Below are 19,553 nucleotides of genomic sequence, written 5' to 3'. Positions count from 1 at the left end.
AATGAGTGATGGGGTCCAGATGTGAGCCTGGCCCTCACATCCCGGAGCCCACACTGCTGTGCCTCCTGTCCCAGTTACGCCGATGTCACCACCACCTAGCACCCACTCACAATGAAGCACCCAAGGGAGCATCCGCACAATTGAATTTCTTTACTTTTCCCTTAGCAACAAATGTCCCTGATGAGAATAACTGACTTGGGTTCACAGTAATTATGTGCAGACAATTGGGAATGAATAGATTTGCCATTTGAAAAGCCTTCCTCTTCTTTTGTTTCTGTGAATGCACCCCTGTTCACAACCGGGTGCCAGCAAGCTCTGTTCTCTTTGTGCAACTTCACCAAAATGATACCTTTGTGATAATCAAGCAGAAATGGGCTTCCACAGTCCCCTTCATTAAGGAAATGGAGCAGATAAACAGTGTAATTATGGATTCCATTTTTAGCTAAAACAAAGATGTATGTCTCAGCTCAGGGTCTTTATCTAGTGAGGAAATGGTAAATTTAGAATGAAGAAACCTTGCAAGCCAATAGCATATGGTGCCTGAAACGTTTCCCTCCTTATGCCGGGTCTGGGATTTATATTTACATTTAATAAGATATCCCAATGACAGCAATCCTGTGGATGAATGAGTTCACCTTTACTTCTTTTCATTTCTTCATCCATAAAATGGAAAAAGTCATATGATGCCCAGCAGAGGGCTGTCGGCTGGAATGAGACAATTCCAGTGCAGTAGCTGCGGCTCTCGCTGTCATCATTAGCTGAGGGAGGTCTTGGCTTAGGTCTGAGTCCATTGCCTCTTAGCTGTCTGACTTAGGTGCTTCAGAGAGGCTTGGCAGGAAATTCTAGCAGTCCCCACCTCTCAGGTATGTTGAACAGATCTGAAGATAATCTATGTGCCAGCTCTCTGGAAATGGCAAAGCACTTATGTAGCAGCACACCATGCATCAACGATGCAATTATGTGACAAGGTCTCTCTGTAGTCTGTGGAAAGGAGGTCTCACAGTCTGGCAGTGGAGTCAGAGGACATGCTGAAATGATCTATTCAGGGTCCTTTCTACAAAGCTCCTTAAGACAGAAAATAGAGAACTAAAGCACCATATTATTCCTTTCAGCTGAAAATTGGACCACTTTTGGTCCAGCTGGGGTGGGGGTGGCGAAAATGCAGAATGGGAGCCTTCACAAGTATCTCTCAACATCGTGGGTGCAGAGATCATAGCCTGCTCCCTCAGTCACTGTCCCCTACTCTGCACCCCTCAGTCGGGGCCAGGGTTTCTCAACAGTGGCACTATTGATATTTTGAGTGGGATATTTCTTTGTTATGGGGGCTGTCTTGTGTGTTGCAGGATATTTAGCTGCATCCCTGGCCTCTAGCTACCAGATTCTAATAAAAACCCTCCCTCCCATGCTGTGACAGCAAACATGTCTCCAGTCATTCCCCTGGGAGGCAAAACTGCCCCCATTTGAAAACCACTGTTCTAGGCAAAGATCATAGTGAATGGCATTCAGTAAAACTCTAGAATCCATAGGACCAAAATAACAGTATGGCTAGATGTCTGTGGTGGTCGGTCACGGAAAAGGGAAACAGGTCAAGGTGAGGATGAGGGAAGTGGGAGTGAACACAGACATGAAGAGAAGGGAACGTCCTCACTAGGTATGAAGAAGAATGCCAAAAAGTGAACCACTGAAAACAAGCTTGCTGCCCTCAGCCCTGTGTAAACTCCTAAGAAATAACCAGACATCTCAGTTAAAAAAAACCACCGCCACCACCCAAAGCATGAGCGCCCACCCACCAGGCATGGAGTACTTGCACAAGGGCTTGGCATACATTGCTTAATTCACTTCTCACAGCCACATTATGTCTATTGTTTTCTCTGCTGACAAATGGAACCAAAGCCGAGAGAGACCAAGTGACTTGCCCAGAACCTCACAGCAAGCAAGAAGCAGAGAAAGGCTACCCAGAGTTCCTAACCACTAAGTTCAAAAGCTGCTCTGGCCTCTGAGAGCTCATAGTCTGATTCAGAGGGAGAGGGGATTTGTCTCCAGGTCACTGGTGCCACAGAGAGAGCAGCCATTTAACCAACTTGCAACCCATTTTCTTGGCCTCTATTAATTTTCTTATTTTTAAAAAATATCATTTATCTCTCTTCACTCCTATTAGTAAGACTGTGGAAAAGTGAGTCCAATAAGAAAAGCAAATGGTAAAAATAGCCAAGTGCCCATTTAGTAGGTCCCTCCTCGTCTTTCAAATCATGTGCAATTTCAACAAAAGCAAGTTGACACTACAGGTAAAATTTCCTTTCGGGGACAAGACAGTCCTCTTCGCCTAGCTCATACGTTGGTGTTTGTTTATTGACTCCCTATTTCCCATACCAACTGCTGACCCCAATTAGCTCCCTATCTCCTTCCTCCCACCATTTTATGTGTTTTTGTGTATATACGGTTTTGTATCTTGGGTTTTGTCTTGTTTTGTTATAATTTCATGAGCATTTCTTAATTTCATCAAAAAGTTTTCAGAAACAGAAAAAATGCTCTTTCTGTGGATGGGTTGCAATTTATTTTAAAATGGCCTTTATTGTTAGACATTTAAAGAGTTACCAGTATTTATAATTATAAATTCCCTGGTGATGATCATCCTATCATAGAAACCTTTGTTCCCATCCAGGTTTATGTCCTCAGGCTAATTTATACAAGTGGGATTTGGGGCAGTCACTGTCACTCAGTACCCAACCCAGCAGGGAGGAGCAAGAACTGAGTCCAAGCCCTGGGGGTCACCAGACCAATGTGTGTGTGTGGGGATGCAAGCAGAGCACAGGGGCCCTGCTCCACTGGGCTGTCAGTGTCCCAGGGCAGAGCCAAGCCTGGACAGGCATGGATTAGGCTCCCAGTTATCAGAGAGTGAACTATGCGGGCATCAGCAGGGGCAGGACTCACTCAGCAGATTCTGCTCCATCTCATGTTCTAAGCAGAAATCAGAGAGTTCTTGGATTCCAGCAAAATGAGCCTATTTGTAAGTTACAAAGCCATGACTATAGTGACCCTAATGGTCATGCTTAGCACCAGAAAGATTTGTTAGGATATTGAATCAGCAAAGATAAAGCACCTACTGTGTGCTCAGCACCAGTTAGGTGTTAAGAGAGAACAATATTTAAAACATAGCTCCTACCATCAAGAAATGCTAGGTTAGCGTAAAACACACACAGTGAGGCAATAATGTTAAAGAAGAGATAGGATAACGCATGAGCTGACTGGGGCAGGAACAAGAAGAAAATGTTCATTCTGCCTGAGGGAACTGAGGGAATCCTCACAGGCTGGGATCTTAAGAGAAAGGAAAGGGAATGTTAGATTAAAATAGATCTAGCATCTGGGGAAATGCTGATACGTGACTAATCAATCTCTTTTTTAAAAGACAGATAGTTAGAAATAATAAGAATGGTAATAGCCTGCTAGTCCCTGGCCTCCCAGGTGGGAAAATGAACATGAATGCATGAAGGCAAGAAAGAACAGAGTGTATCTGAGAAATAGCATGTGAGTGGGCAGGCCTGGGGCAGACTGCTGGAGCCAGCATTCATTAAGGATCACTGGATTTGTAGGCAATCATCATCACTGTCATGGTCATAGTGTCACCACCGTTATAATTACAGATACGTTCTTTTATATATTGATTTTCCTTCCAACTTTTATTGTAGGTGTGGAGGGTACATGTGCAGGTTTTTTATATGGGTCAACTGCATGTCTCGAGGGTTTGGTGTACAGATTATTTCAGCATCCTGGTAGTCAGCGTAGTACCCAATGGGTAGCTTTTTCCATCCTCACCCTCCTCCCACCCTCCACCTCAATTAGGCCTCAGTGTCTGTTTTCCCTTCTTTGTATCCATGTTTACTCAATGTTTACCTTACTTATACGTGAGAACATGCGGTATTGCTACTATTTTTTGAGGACTTCTGTTTCAGTCACTGTGGTCAGCACGTAACATGATTTCTCATAGCATTAAACACACATGCACACAGACACACAGACACACAGACTCACTTCCTAAGATAAATATTATTTTCCCCCCTGTGCTTAGCAAAGGGAAACTGAGCCTTGGAGACAGATCAGCTGACATGCCCAAGGTCAACCCTGAGCCGGGACTGAAACCTATTCTGATCTAACTCCACAACCCATGCCTCCAAGAGTCTCTACTAATTACACCCTCCTTAAATCATCAAAGATATTTGAGAAGGAAGAGGAATGTCATCAGATTTATGTTCTATGAGGGTAACTGTGAAAATGAAAATAGAATGGCTAATCATTCATTTAGCCTGAGACACAGGCAGTGTGTCTGTCTCTCTTCTATTTCCGCATTGCCCATGAGCTTTCTGAAGAATTTACCTGTGCAATGTATGACCTCAAAGCCTTAGTTAAGGAAACAGGTCAAGATATACATTCAAAATGGGCTGAATGAAGCCTGTGGAATTCTGCGTCAGACTAGATAGCACAGCACTTAGCATAAAGGGTGTCTTTTTGTTGACAGAGCTGAAAAATCATCACTTTGTCCTGGGGAATTTTCTGAGCCAGCACATCCCTGATGAAAAGTAGCCAGTGAACCCAGCGCTCATCCCTCCAAGCTGGGAAACAGAAACCAGTTGCTGCTCACCTTTAGCTGTCATATCGGAGTGCCACCAACTGCAGAGGTTAAACTCCACCAGGAACCTAAACAGATCGTGGAAAAGCCCAATGTTACTTTGTCATCCATGCCTGTATCACAGAACAGTGACTTTCTGTATTCTTCAGCATCGCTTACCTCATTTGAGAACATCACAATTTGCAGATATCAACACAGCTGGCTGAGTTATCACTGAATATTCACTGGGGTTTATCTTTCTTGTGAAAGGCTATTTTATCCCCAAAGCCAGGTTCACCTGGACTCAAAGATTCCTAGATGAGGAATAACCTGCTGTATAGGCTGAAATACTTTCCTCGTTATTGTTCACCAGTTATTCAATCTTAATATCATCTAATTTGATTCCACAGTAAAAAGCCAATTTCTAATGAGCTTCTCCTCCCTTAGTTCAGAAATACAGATAGAATATTCTCCTCTGCCAAGACTATGATCTGTAGTAATGAAAGATGCTTTCAAAATGAATACTGCTACTTGAACTTGTTTAAGCCCCCTCCACGTGTGTGTGTATAGAGGGAGGTAGAACAGACTTCTCTCTATGAAATTATGTCACAATGCAACTTCATAAAAATCAACATTTCTCAATGGCTGGTAAAGAATACAAAAATAATATAAATTATCCTCCAAATAGATGAAGAGAGATCAAAATTTGGTCATTTGTTTTTCAGGCTTATGACTACTATTCCTAGCAGCTGTCTCTCAATCTAAATCCCACTATTATCTGTTAATGTTCTTTCTCTGCCTCATGTGTATATGGAGAATTTACTTCCCATTTGAATTCACAAACTGTATTAAATTAATAGAGGTTACATTAAATTAAGAGGACAGTGACTATCCATCAAATGGCATGAAATTTGCCTCAAATCCACAGAAGTGGAGTCTAAGCAGGGGAAATAAGAATGAGAGAGTTTGGTGCAACTTACACAATCTTGTTTACATGTTCATCTATGAACTTCTTCCCTTTTGTGTGACACAGTGTTTCTGTAATGTGTCTAATATCTAGTCCGAAAGTCAAGACTTTCATCTTTGTGCCATTTCAAGTGTTACTTAAGTCATAGATGCAACGAGCACCTCCAAACAAGACCATAGTTTGACAGGAAAAACAATGAAATCACACCTGAGGAAGCCCCCAGCCCTAGCTGACAATCTCACACATCTACCATTCCTGCACAGGCCAAGGCAGCCAAAGTAGCATGGTAGACAGTCACAGCAGTGTGCTCTTCTGACCACAGCCCACCCAGGCTGCAGTCACATCAGCCAGACATCCATGTGAAATTGAACAGTAACCACAATAAGTAAATTTAGTTGTATATTGCAAACTGTTAATCTGCTAAAGTATGACATAATAGCCAAAGGAGTGATCATGAATCACTTAATAAAAGATCATTTTTGGTCTCTGTGTTCAATATTTTGAGATGTTCAATGAAGGTATCTCAGAGCACTAGGAATCTAACGGTTATTGAAAGCATGACTCACAATCTCTAAGTTCACTTTATGATACAAAAAGGAAAATATTAATCCTTTTCAAAAATGCAGCAGATTTTACTTACAAGACAAGTTCTGTCATGATCCATTTTACTGCAGAGAGGAAGGCATTATAAGGCTGAAGAGAAGAATTCAGTACATTAAAAACAATGTATTGCACACAAAATTTGTAGCTTAATTTAGGGCTTTACATAAGGACAATGTTATTCTTCTAGAGAGATTGATATCATGTTAAAAAACAGTGGCGTTCTAGCTAAGGGAAGAAAATTGTTGGATACTGTATCCTAAAACTAACATTTTAAAACTTTGAACTCCACTCCAGTGAGATGTGATTTACAAGTAAAATAAACCTGATCTAATACAAGGGTTATCAGTAGGAGGAAAAAGGAAGTTCAGCACCCGATGCTTAAACCTTTACCCTCTAGAGGCTAATATTTTGAAGCTTAATGCTGAGGGGGCTGGAATCATATAACCAATTTCAAATGGTAATTTACAGGGCAGCCTCTTGGAAAGGTGATTCCCTGTTCTCCATCACTGTATGTCATTCATTCAAATAAGCAAAATTGCATACACCTGATTTTAATGCCGTCCATGAATTATGTAGGATTTAAGCTGCCTTTTTTCACACTTACATATTTGGACTTGAAAAAAATGATAACCATATAAATATGTGATTTTATCCTTGCTGAAAATCCCCTTCACCCTATAAAAGAAGGCATTGAAAGCCTAATCTTTATTTCAGAATATTTTAATTAAAAAAAGCAGTTGGATTGCTTACACTGTGATATTTCCTATGTGGATAATTCAATTTCCTGAATTCTGGAAAATACCAAGTCTCCCCCTCAGTTGGTTCTTTGTACCTAGCTATGCCAGTTATGTGACTGGGGCGTGGACTTGAGAGACAGGCAATGACACTAGTAAATCCCGGGCTCTGGGCCCCAGATGTCAGGTCCAGAAGAATCTCAGAACCTTCTGTGGTTGCCTTTAGATATCAGAGAATTGAAATGCATGCCAAATCCTGGCTCTGCAGCTAGAGCTGCTTAATCCCACCTTCTGAGCATTTTAATTATAAGAACTAGAAGTGAGAATGGAGGAATTATCCAGTTTTAAACGAAACAAGAACAAATTTACATGCCCCCAATCATTTTCAAAACTTTCCCAGTCCGGCCAGAAAGTAAATGTGCAGAACAACAACAACAACAATGCTGAGGCTCTTCCAAGCCCACCCAGATTTCAGACTTGGTGTCTCTCTTGCTCTGATTCGACTGAGTGCTTCCATATCATTCCTTGAACCACAGGGTTCTGGGCCGCCAGGATTAGGGTCAGATAAGGATGTGAACTTTCAACAGTTTCCTGAAACCACACTTTGCAGTCCTGCGGTTCTGCCATTACATTTTATGGCTTGAAAAATAATCATCTTGCTTTCAAAAAGACCGGGGTGGTCAGACTATGGGACAATGTTGTGTCTTTGTACCTGCTGGGATGGGTAATGTGGGTCAGGGGGAGGAGAGAGTAAATAAAAGGATTAAGGAAGCTTTGGAGGTTGAGGGGAAAGAGGGCAGTAGCAGTGGCAGCTCGCTCTGAGGCCAGGGAAAGGCACTCAGGCATTCCGTGCCAGGCATTGGCTCAATATATGAGTAAACAAAGGCATTATGCAAATACGGGATTAAAAAAATTTAAATGCACATTATCATTTAAAAGCAAAAAGCCACTAAGCTTCTAAATCTAATGATGAAAACACACCTTGGGAACGTTTAACGTCTGGAACTATTCATGCTAAGGTTAGGGGAGTTGGGTTTAGAAAGACATAGTGAGTCTCACTAAAAAGCTGTATTTTTCAAAATATTCATCCCTTTAGCTGCCTCTCACAAATTTGCCAGCTCTGAATCATTTCTTGCTCCCTCAGTGTAGGAGAACTGTGTTAATTATTCGGTTTTTAAATAACCCCCTTGTAACATCTTACATCTGCAAATTAGAAAGTATATATATTTTAAAGCCAAAATAGCTTTTAAATGTTGTGTTTCAAACAAAATTTTAGGTTAATTTTTGGTATTTACAAAACAATAGCATTGTAAGGGTTATATTTAAACACATATGACAGACTATCCAGAGGTACACTATATCTTTTTTTTTCTGTGTTTTTAGGTGTTGCTGGCCAAATTTACATTGTCTATGCATTGTAAATTACATTTTTAATTTGGGAGTAAGTGATAACAGTTAATTTCTGGCCATCTGAAAGCCAGTTTCTAATGGCACAATAGCTATGCTGATTGATCCTCATCTGTGATATCACCAAGGAATCAGCTCCAGGGAAAACGATGCCGAAACCCGGTGGTATGATTAGCGGAGAGGGAGTCGTATCTGTGATCAAAATGGGAATTAGAACACAAGCTCACAACTCCATTACAAACTAAAAGGACAAGTTCTGTTGAACAAAACCAAGTTATTTTATATACAAATGGGAGAATTAACAAAACTTCTCCCTTTTTCTGTCCATCACAAGGGGGTTGCTGCATTAATCCATCAAAGGCTTTAGATCCATTTTTCATTCATATAATCACTGGATTTGAGTTGAAATAGCAGTGACTTTTTTAATTTTAATTTTTTTTTTTTTTTTTTTTTTTTTTTTGAGAGGCAGGCTTGCTCTGTTGCCCAGGCTGGAGTGCAGTGGCATGATCTTGCCTCACTGCAACCTCTGCCTCCTGGGTTCAAGCAGTTCTCCTGCCTCAGCCTCCTGAGTAGCTGGGATTATAAGTGCATGCCACCATGCCTGGCTAATTTTTGTATTTGTAGTAGAGACAGGGTTTCACTATGTTGGCAAAGGTGGTCTCAAACTCCTGACCCCAAGTGATTCGGCCACCTCAGCCTCCCAAAGTGCTGGGATAGCAGGCGTTAGCTACTGTGGCTGGGCCTGAAGTGTTTTTTTTTTTTTTTTAAATGAGTAAAGTCAAAATGTTCATGATTTTGCAAAAAGATAAACTTGATTACTCCAAAGAGGAAGATAACACTCAGATAACACTCAAACAGGGAGAAAGACAGAAATGTGCAGCTGTTTTCTGGGTGACAGCATAGTACTTACATCCAGGAGGCCATGGGCGCCATCGCTGCTTTCCTTGTTGGCTCTACACATGGCTTGGTAGTCATAAAGGGTAATTCTACAGGAGAAAAATGGAAGGGAGCTTTGCTAAATGAGAAAACATGGGAACCAATTGATGCTATGTACTACAAGGTGAGCAGTCACTATCATCAAGGGCAACAGTGACAAACACCACGCAGCTCTAACATGGATAACGAATAAGGAGCCCAGAAAAGGCCAGTGCTGGAGGCACAGTCACATTATCACTTGGAATTTGAAGAACAAAGGGAACGAAGGTGTCGGGAAGGGTAGAAGGGGATGAGGACCCACCTAACTTGATGTAACAGTCATTTGGTCTGAAGAAGGATGGTCTGCATTGAGCAAGATATTCCAAAGGGAATGTGCTATTCTGAACTGGATTCTAAGACCCGGATGGAATTTACTTGGGCCATGTCTCCAAGGGACAGGAGAACTAAGAAGAGCCACTTTGGGATAAAACATGGCAGGATTCTGTGTTTCTCAAGCACCAGGAAGCAGGTTTGGACCAGGATAAGCCCTGCACATTGACAATGTGTGGGAAACCAGTGGCTTACTAATTGTAATCCCTACTCCTTGTTGTCACCACCATAAGAGTGAATGTATCTTATTTTGAAAACAGCATAGCTTATGAAACAAAAACAAAGTGGACATTTTTTTCCTACATTAGTGATAAAAGTAAAGCTTTCCTCCCAATTATGACCTTTACACAGTTGCAAAAATGTTTTACTTTAACATTATTCAACGTACTTTAATTCCCCCACCAACAACTCTACAAAGGAAAGGTGAATGGCAATTTCTGGTAGCATGTGTTGGGACTCAGAAACCATTACCCTAAAATATGGTGCTTCGACATGAAGCAGTCCCAAGGTTTCTCCGACCTTGCTCCCTGTCTCCCTTACTCCACAGTCTCTTAATCCTCTGTCTCTCCCAAACCACAGGATGAAGCTGTTCTCTGAAGTTCCCTTATCTACCTAAAAGCCAGATCTGCCAAAGAGGGATACAATTGCCTTTCCTGACATTTCATTCACCAGAGAAGAGAAGATCACAACTCGTATTACAGAGGAAGAGACTGAAAATTAAACACCACACCTAGAGCCCAGACCAACTTCTCCCCAACCATTGTCAGCTCTCCATCCCATTCAACTTCCATTGAAATTATTTACTAACCATTGTCTGAGCAGTAGGCCCACTCGTTTCCCCCTCAAAATCATTTATTATCCCTCAAGTAGCCATATTTCCCCCTCTCCCCTCCCTCTATGAAGATGGGCATTTAAGCATCTGTACCCCACTGGGTTACTGGGTAACCATTCTACTATGATTCCCTGTGTTGTCCATATTAAAATACATTTTGTGTGCCTTTTTATCCTATTCACCTGCCCTTTGTCAGTTCATTTTCAGCAAACTTTCGGGGGGTGATGGGGCAAGCTCTCCCTCTTTGCCCCTACACATGTTCCAGTATTTAGATGGCGTGAACACCTTATCCCATGCTTGAAAGGTATAGCCAAAGGAGTCTGGCATTCCCACCCTTCCCTTCGGCATCCCCTCCCACCATGCCTAGCAGCCCGAAGGAGAGACACGTAAAGTCCAGCCTGAGTTACATAACAACTGCCAGATGAGATTTTAAACACTTTAATACATGTGCTTCTACATGACCGGATGAAATTCTCCCCACAGGAATTCCTTCCTAGAATAGTACAATGGTTAATGTTGAGTGCCCTTACTGCTGTGTTGGAAAGACCTCTAGATGTAAAAGCTCCATGCAGCAGGATTGGTGTTGGCTCTGTTTCACACCTACCTCTGGCACCTAGTACAGCACCCAGCATACAGAAGGCATTCAGTTTTAAAAGGGTGAATGCATAAATGATTGCTTGATTGCACGAATGTTACACAGATGACGACACAACTGAGAACAAAGGGGCCAACTGCAAAATGTGATCTGGAGGCCTCCTTATCTCGACAGTAAGTTACGGATATTCCTGATAAATGGATTAAATACAGTCGTTTGTGGCTAATTAATACAAATTAGCCACAAATGTGGCCAAGCAGAAAACCAGCCACATTTGACCAAATGGAAGATGAAAGCCAGCTCCTAACCAGCAGCAGCACACAGCACTCCTTGGGCAGCAAAGCCCAAGGGGATACCAGTGGTCACGTAGCCAGTCCTCAAGGTCTTTTCTTCATCAGAGTATTTCTTCACCGTCCTCTGGCTTTTTTCCTTACACAGATGCAAGCAAGAAGCTTTGAAGCTTTGTTTATACAAATAGAAACGAAGACCACAAATCAGCCAAAAATTAGGCTTGGGGATGTTCCCACACAAACTTCTCACAGAAATCCTCTCACCATTGACACAGCCCTAGCACTAACCCAGACACCGGGATATGTCACAGAATCAACTGCAGACCACAATGGACAACTCTAATTGGTCCCTGACTGGCCCGCCATGCCACGATCTCCATCCTCACTCAGGAGATTTCCACAGGTACCCCTGCAAGGACTTTCTAGCATTTGGCAAGAATTGGTATTGACTTATCCTTTTTCCATTGCCCAGCGCTGTCTCTACAGCTAAAACATGTGCCAGAGCCAGGTGAGAGGCAGCATGGGGTTGAGAGGAACATGCATGTGCTTGGAGTCTCATAGCCACGGATGCAGAATGGCCATCAAAAGTTGGCCCTGCCGTACATTCAGGGTGCATTCTCTCTCTCTTTTTTTTTTTTTTTGAGATGAAGTCTCACTCTCTGTCACCCAGGTTGGAGTGCATTGGTGTGGTTTCGACTCACTGCAACCTCTGCCTCCCAGGTTCAAGCGATTCTCCCACCTCAGCCTCCGGAGTAGTTGGGATTACAGGCACATGCCACCACACCCAGCTAATTTTGTAGTTTTAGTAGAGATGGGGTTTCACTATGTTGGCCAGGCTGGTCTCGAACTCCTGACCTTGTGATCCGCCTGCCTCGGCCTCCCAGAATGCTGGGATTACAGGCATGAGCCACCACACTCGGTCACCAGGGTGCATTGTTGAGCAGCTTGCTGATACTCTTCAAAGGCTTCGTTTCCTGACTTATTCAACAGTTACAGAGACATTCTGAGATCTAAATAACCAGCTGTGTAGAAGTACACTGAAAAATGCTCTAAGTATGCCAACTTTGTTAAGATTCTTACAACAGAGACTGATTTTATTCTTTGTTAGAGTTTGGGCTCTTAAAGCTGCGCTGTTCCCAAAGGCTCAAAGGAAGGCAGTGTGACACAGTGAAAATGCCATCTTTGAAGTCAGTAATACCTGAGCTCAAATCCTAACTCATCCACTTATAACAATGTCCTTTTAACCCTCTTGGTGCCTCAGTTTCCTATCTGTGAAATGGTGAGAATAATGTCTACCTTATAGGGTGGTCATAGGGTTAAAGAAAGTTATCTATGTGTTACATTCAGCACAGTGCCTGCTAGACAGGAAGTATTCAACAGGAAGCACAGCTATAGCTGCTGTTATAATTACTGGTATCTTTTCATTGCCACTACTAATTAATGGGCTGGTGTTTAATGCAATGGGAATTGACGCAGGCACTACCCAGCTGGCTGAAAAATGAACAAGGCTCCTGGTGTTCTTAGCTCACTGGCACAGACAATGCAGAGTAAAATCCATGCTTGCTACTGCAATACAAGGACACCATCAGAAGCTGTGCTGGTGTTACCAAGAGATGATGCAGGAACTTCTGTCCATGGGTTTCTTAGCGGAGGGCAGTGATAGCAACAGCTGATGTCTACTGAACTCTGTTTAGCAACCAAAAGCCAGGTACTCCTCTATATACATCCCTACGAGATAGATTATAATCATCTCCGTTTTACAGAGGGGAAAACCAAGTCTTAGCCAGCCTAAATAAATATGCCCAAGTTCACATAGATCACTGGTGACACAGCCAGATTTAGTAGGGGGCCAAGCTGAGTCTACTTCCTTTTGCTCTCTGCTCAGAAGCTGGCTCTGGTAGAGTCTAAGAAATGCTTAGACTTCAGACCTGTTCCCCAGCCCAGGGTCTTGTTGGAATGTCACAAGAAACGCTGCCCAAGATAAGGTCTCATAACCAATGTCCAGAATCAACTTTCAACCCAAGCTGAAGGGTTGATGAGGAGTCACCAGGCCAGACTGGACCAGTTGGCTGCGCTTGTGAATACCTCTTACCATGGTAACTACTCTGACACATGGCAGGAAACTCAGGATTCTCCTTGGATCATTTTCAAAGGCTCTAGTTTACATGTTGGGGCTAAACTAAATTGCTCCGGGGCAGCCCCCAGGCCAAGGTTCCTGTCTTTTATTTATTTATTTATTTTTAAATATTACTTTAAGTTATAGGATACCTGTGCAGAACGTGCAGGTTTGTTACACAGGAATACATGTGCCATGGTGGTTTGCTGCACCTATCAACCCATCATCTAGGTTTTAAGCCCCATGTGCATTAGGTATTTGTCCTAAGGCTCTCCCTCCCCTTGTCCCCCACTCTTCTATTTCAAAAGGAGGCTTTCCCGATACTATTGCCATTGACGAGGTTACAAAATAAGCCTTCCCTGTCTTCTCCACACTTGGACACTTTAACTAGATGTTGCAGAAAGAGACTTCCAGATTATTACCCTTTTTGAAGTGATTTTGTTACTGTTTTAAATAACTCCATTTTGCGGCTACCTGTATCCTGTTCGGCTGATTATAGTTAAAGAACATGATAATTGCCTGCTTTCATTTGACTCTAAAATCAGCTCGGAGAATCATGCCCAGCCCAAGGCTGGTGCTGTGTGCAGCTACACTCAGCAGTGGGGGTGTATTCTTATTACAGATAACATGCCTTAATCCCCATGACATCACCACCAGGCCACTCCAACCGACCTTATCATTAGCATCACTGTGTGCCCACACGGATGGGTGGAACTTTGAAACTTTAAACTTTCACAGAAGGCAGATACGGCCTCTGAAGAAGCAGCTCAAAGCAACGCAAACAAAGCCTGGTAGCCCTGCACCCATGCTGGGTAGAGCCTTGGATGACAAACTCTTGACATTAAGACATGTTTAAAGCCATTTTGCTGATCCTGTTCTTTTCCAACTAGACAAAAATCCTGACCAAGAAAAATATTTGCTCTAAGAATTAGCAGGCTGCATTTTAACAGCATAAGCTCAGCTAATTTAGGCTGGCTAATTTAGGCTGGTTAGCAACTGTGGGGCTCAACATTTATTAAACACCTACTATGTACCATGAGGCCAGGTAATTTTCCTGTAATGATTCATCAAATTAGTTCACTTTGGCTAAACAACTGGCCTAAAAACAATCTTGAAACAGCTTAATGTCTGCAAATACAGCCCTAAAAACAGGACAAGGGAGGCATTTGACATAGAGATCCATCATGGGACATAATTAAGCAATTCCGAATTGAAAAGTCTGAGAAGCACAATGACTCACTAAGGTAGCATGTAAAAATATATCTTCTTTTTTTGCGCTATAAAATGTGTCCTCTGGGGGCAGCTTTCAACTTGCAATTGAAAAGGCATGGGGCAGGAACATAGGAAATTCTTCACAAACAGACTGTCGCCATGGGAAGCCCTTACTCATTCTTACATCTCAGAAAGCCAGGAAAGTAGAAAGCTCAACCTGTTGATAGGAATGCAAATAGAAGATCCAAAATGTGCTCTCCCTTCTCTCCTGCTTGTATCAGTCATCATCTCATCCCACAGCAACTTCTTGCAGAGATGGCACTGTTCTTTAAGATCAGTGCAGTGTCTCTAACGCAGCAGAGGCAGTGAATCTACAAAACCCCGGTCTTACTGCCTTTGACCCTCCAACTGGAAATAAGTTAAACAACTTTAGCTAATGAGCACCCATCATTAGCCAAGAATAAACCTCACACAGGCTATCAGGACCTCTCAAGGTTCACTGCTGAACACTGAATGGGGAGCAACAAGAAAGCGTCACTCATTTGGTAGATTAAGCAGAGGATCTGTTGGCACCAAATCAATACCTTTTATCAATGGGAGTTGATAAAGAGAAACAAAGTTGTAGATACTGAGATATTAATCCCATCAGCATTTTACCCAGGTAATAAGAACAGTAACCATAAGAATTAATTGATTAAAGGCCAGGTGTGGTGGCTTATGCCTGTAATCCCAGAACTTTGGGAAGCCAAGGTGGGCCAATCACTTGAGGTCAGGAGTTCAAGACCAGCCTGGCCAACATGGTGAAACCCCATCTCTATTAAAAATACAAATTAGCCTGGCGTGGTGGCACACACCTATAGTCCCAGCTACTCAGCAGATATCTTGCTCCTTAGGCATCTCATGGGGATGAGGCCTCATCAGAAGAATCTGGAAAATGGGATGTAAACTCGCTCTCAATTCCTAAGGCATACATATTGGCATTTGTTTAAAACAGTGATTCTCAACTTTGGCTGCCTTTTAGAATCACCTGGGAAACTTCAAATACATTTTCTTTTCTTTTCTCTTTTGAGATGGGGTATTGTTCTGTCACCCAGGCTTCAGTGCAGTGGCATGATCATAGCTCACTGTAGCCTCCAACTCCTCAGTTCAAGCGATCCTCCTGCCTCAGCCTCCTGGATACCTACGACTATAGGTGCATGTCACCACACCTAGCTAATTCTTTTTTTTTTTAAAGAGATGAGGTCTCATGTGCTGGAGGTGGTTGCCCAAGCCGCTCTCGAACTCCTGAGCTCAAGCACTTCCCCCACCTCGGCCTCCCAAAGTGCTAGGATTACAGGCATCTGTCATTGAGCTGGGCCAAAGTAATTTTTTATACATGATGATACCTGAGCATCTCACCTATCTGCAATATTTCATTAGTCTGGGTTGGGGATCTGGTATAAGTTATTTTTTAAGCTCCCCAAGGAATTCTAATGTGCAAACAGGTTTGCCAGCCATGAATTTTAGAATGTGATATATCTCACTGGCATTTTCTTGTGTTGTTTCTTCCTCTCTCACCTTAACTGTAAGTAGTTTGTAGGCAGGAACTGGACTTTATTTATTTTATTTTTTGTTTTACTATACTTTAAGTTCTGGGATACATGTGCAGAATGCACAGGTTTGTTACCTAGGTATATATGTGCCATGGTGGTTTGCTGCACCCATCAACCCATCATCTACATTAGGTATTTCTCCTAATGCTACCCCTCCCCTAGTTCCCCACACCCTGACAGGCCCTGGTGTGTAATGTTCCCCTCCCTGTATCCATGTATTCTCATTGTTCAACTCTCAATTATGAGTGAGAACACGCGGTGTTTGGTTTTCTGTTCTTGTGTTAGTTTGCTGAGAATGACGGTTTCCAGCTTCATCCATGTCCCTGCAAAGGACATGAACTCATCCTTTTATATGACTGCATAGTATTCCATGGTGTATATGTGCCACATTTTCTTTATCCAGTCTGTCATTGATGGACATTTGGGTTGGTTCCACTTTAAAACCCAGACACATCCTCCCAGGGCTTAGTACCAGTCTGGACATATTCAGGGGTACTTCCTTGACTCACCAAATAGGAGGTGCCACCTGCAAACCTTAAGGATGAACAGAGTTTTCCATTGTCCTGGAGAGCAGCACTGATTTGATAAACAAGTATAAGTGCTCCAGAGCCAAGAAGAGAGGGTCCTCTGAAAGAAGGGGGCTCTGGGGAGACTAACAACCTTCCAGCATCAAGATAGTCCCTGACCCCAGTCAGAGCGGAGTTGTTCTACCAACCGCATTTGCTTTGCTCCTGGTGCAAGGAATCAAATTCATGGGTGCCCAGGAAATGTACCCAGCTGCCAGCTGGTTTGCCCATTCACACAGCCCCTCCCATGGAAATTAGCTTCACTTATTAAACTGATGGGGAAAATGGAATCACAATTAATTCAATATTGAAAATATTAAATTTCTTTTGCCTTCTTAGAAGGAAAAAGCTGAATTCTGCTTTGGGAATGAGTTAATGCAAAACCCATTTGAAGCAAGAGAGCTAATTCTGAGGGACCACCCTTGGGCTCTGCCACATTGGTGAAGCCAGGTCTACATTTCATAGCAACTACACTATAATGATGCCTGTACTGCACTTGGCAGTGTGGGGCATGTCATTGAGGCTTAATAAATGTCAGTACCTCTGAGTATTGGTATTGCTGCTGTCATGATTATTATTAGTAAAACCCAACAGGTATTATTGAGTGTTCCTACTTCTATTGTCTGGGGTTAGGCAGGCACATGGACAGGTGGTTAGAGGGTGGCTATGATAATTTGTGTTCAGGACTGCATTGGGCATGTGGGTTTGGGGTGGGGGAGACTAAGAGTTATGAATACTGCCCCATCACTCAAGGATTTCCAAAGGGGTTATCAGAGGAAGCCAGAGGACTCGTATGGTTTGAAGCAAACTGGGGCCTGCTGGATGTGGTAGAGACTATCAGTAGTTTCACAATAACTACTCTCCTCTTCTGGTGAGCAGAACTCTAACTTTTCAATACACACATTACCCAGGTTCTTTTGGAGTGAGGTGAGGCCAAGTGATTAAGCACAAGTATTATCCTGGAGGCTGCTTAATACATTAAAAATCTTATTTAAAGCATTTATTAAAATAAATGTTAATTAAGTAATTTGAAACTTGGCCTTCTGGACCTTTTGGAACTCCCTGAACTCTTCTTTTGCAAGCCTGAATTGCAGATGTGATGTCTGGGGCTCAGCAGCTACACTGAACCATGAGGTAACCTTGAGCTTAAAAGCCATCTTGGAGAAAGGTAGAAGAAAAAGTTGTGGTCCTGAGTCTATAACATGAGGGTCCCAAATTAGTATTTTCAGACTTCCTTACCATAAGAGATGAAAACAACCTCCTATGTTCTTTAAGTCCCTGTTAATTTGGATTTTCCTGTTATTTGTGGCTGGACCAATTCCTAACTAATACACTGGACTCCAAGTTTGATTAAAAGACTTTCTTCGGCACAATGGCTCAAACCTGTAATCCCAGCACTTTGGGAGGCTGAGGCAGTTGGATCACCTGAGGTCAGGAGTTCAAGACCAGCCTGACCAACATGGCAAAACCCCGTCTCTACTAAAAATACAGAAATTATCTGGGCATGGTGGTGGGCACCTGTAATCCCAGCTACTTGGGAGGTGGAGGCAGGAAAATTGCTTGAACCCGGGAGGCGGAGGTTGCAGTAAGCCAAGATCGCACCATTGCACTCTAGCCTGGGTGACAAGAGTGAAACTCCGTCTCAAGGAAAAAAAAAAAAGAAAGAGAGAAAGAAAGACTTTCTTTTACTATCTCTTAAGGCAGAGCAAATATGAACGTAAAAAGAAAAATCTCTGTAGAAGATACGCTAGTCTGCTCCAACTATGGAGTAGTTATTTCATGGAATTGTGATGGGGATTAATTAAGGTAATGCATGTTAACTGCTTGGAATAATGCCTTGCCTATAGTTAACATCCAACAAATGAGACGGACTGCATGATGAAGATGAGGGCAGTTAATGTTATTGCTATAATTGGGGATGCTTGAGCAGCAGCTTTTGGATTTTAAAGAGTGGTTGATTGGAAACTCCATGTTTCTGCATTCCAGAAAGTTTGGCCCAGAAATACACTTGTCCAAGCCAATCTGTCTCCTTGTTCCTTTCAATGACAAAGCATAATTCTGAGGACATGGTCAGGTCAGCAGGAAGCCAAGAAGCCATTACACTCATTACATGAGTTGTTTTTTTTTTTTTTTTTTTTTTTGAGGCGGAGTCTCGCTCTGTCGCCCGGACTGGAGTGCAGTGGCCGGATCTCAGCTCACTGCAAGCTCCGCCTCCCGGGTTTACGCCATTCTCCTGCCTCAGCCTCCCGAGTAGCTGGGACTACAGGCGCCCGCCACCTCGCCCGGCTAGTTTTTTGTATTTTTAGTAGAGACGGGGTTTCACTGTGTTAGCCAGGATGGTCTCGATCTCCTGACCTCGTGATCCGCCCGTCTCGGCCTCCCAAAGTGCTGGGATTACAGGCTTGAGCCACCGCGCCCGGCCTACATGAGTTGTTGAGTATTAGACATCAGTGGGGCAGTTGGCCTTAAAGGTGAGCAGCCATCCAAACATAACAGAATTCTCCTTTAACACTCTCTACACTCCAAGGCCAGGGCACTCGCCGAAGTGTAATGTGATTACCAAAGACAGGGAAAAGCTCCCAAGTCCCACTACACAGAGACAGGAGTAGAAATGATAAGAAATGATATGGGTCTTGGATTCTACCTGGATGTGTCACCTTTTAGAAAGGTGATTTAAATAGCAGAAGAAGCTGCCACAGGGAATTCCATACAAGCCAGCCATATTAATGAA

The 19,553-nt window shown here is 42.8% G+C and overlaps 1 protein-coding gene across 2 annotated transcripts in view; it reads right to left on the bottom strand.

Annotated features, from left to right (window-relative positions):
• CACNA2D3 (calcium voltage-gated channel auxiliary subunit alpha2delta 3) overlaps positions 1 to 19,553 on the bottom strand; it is a 958,335-nt gene that overhangs the window by 61,077 nt on the left and 877,705 nt on the right. For both annotated transcript variants that reach the window (XM_030926087.1, XM_030926131.1), the window contains 3 exons: positions 9,225 to 9,300; positions 6,211 to 6,263; positions 4,637 to 4,692 (listed from right to left, as the gene is read on the bottom strand). In XM_030926087.1, the coding sequence (XP_030781947.1) occupies positions 4,637 to 4,692; positions 6,211 to 6,263; positions 9,225 to 9,300 (185 nt within the window). The remainder of the gene's footprint in view (positions 1 to 4,636; positions 4,693 to 6,210; positions 6,264 to 9,224; positions 9,301 to 19,553) is intronic.

The sequence above is a fragment of the Rhinopithecus roxellana genome, chromosome 1 (assembly GCF_007565055.1).
Source record: "Rhinopithecus roxellana isolate Shanxi Qingling chromosome 1, ASM756505v1, whole genome shotgun sequence".
Taxonomy (NCBI): domain Eukaryota; kingdom Metazoa; phylum Chordata; class Mammalia; order Primates; family Cercopithecidae; genus Rhinopithecus; species Rhinopithecus roxellana.
The sequence above is the reverse complement of the archived record's forward strand: the minus strand, read 5'-3'. Positions and strand labels throughout refer to the sequence as shown.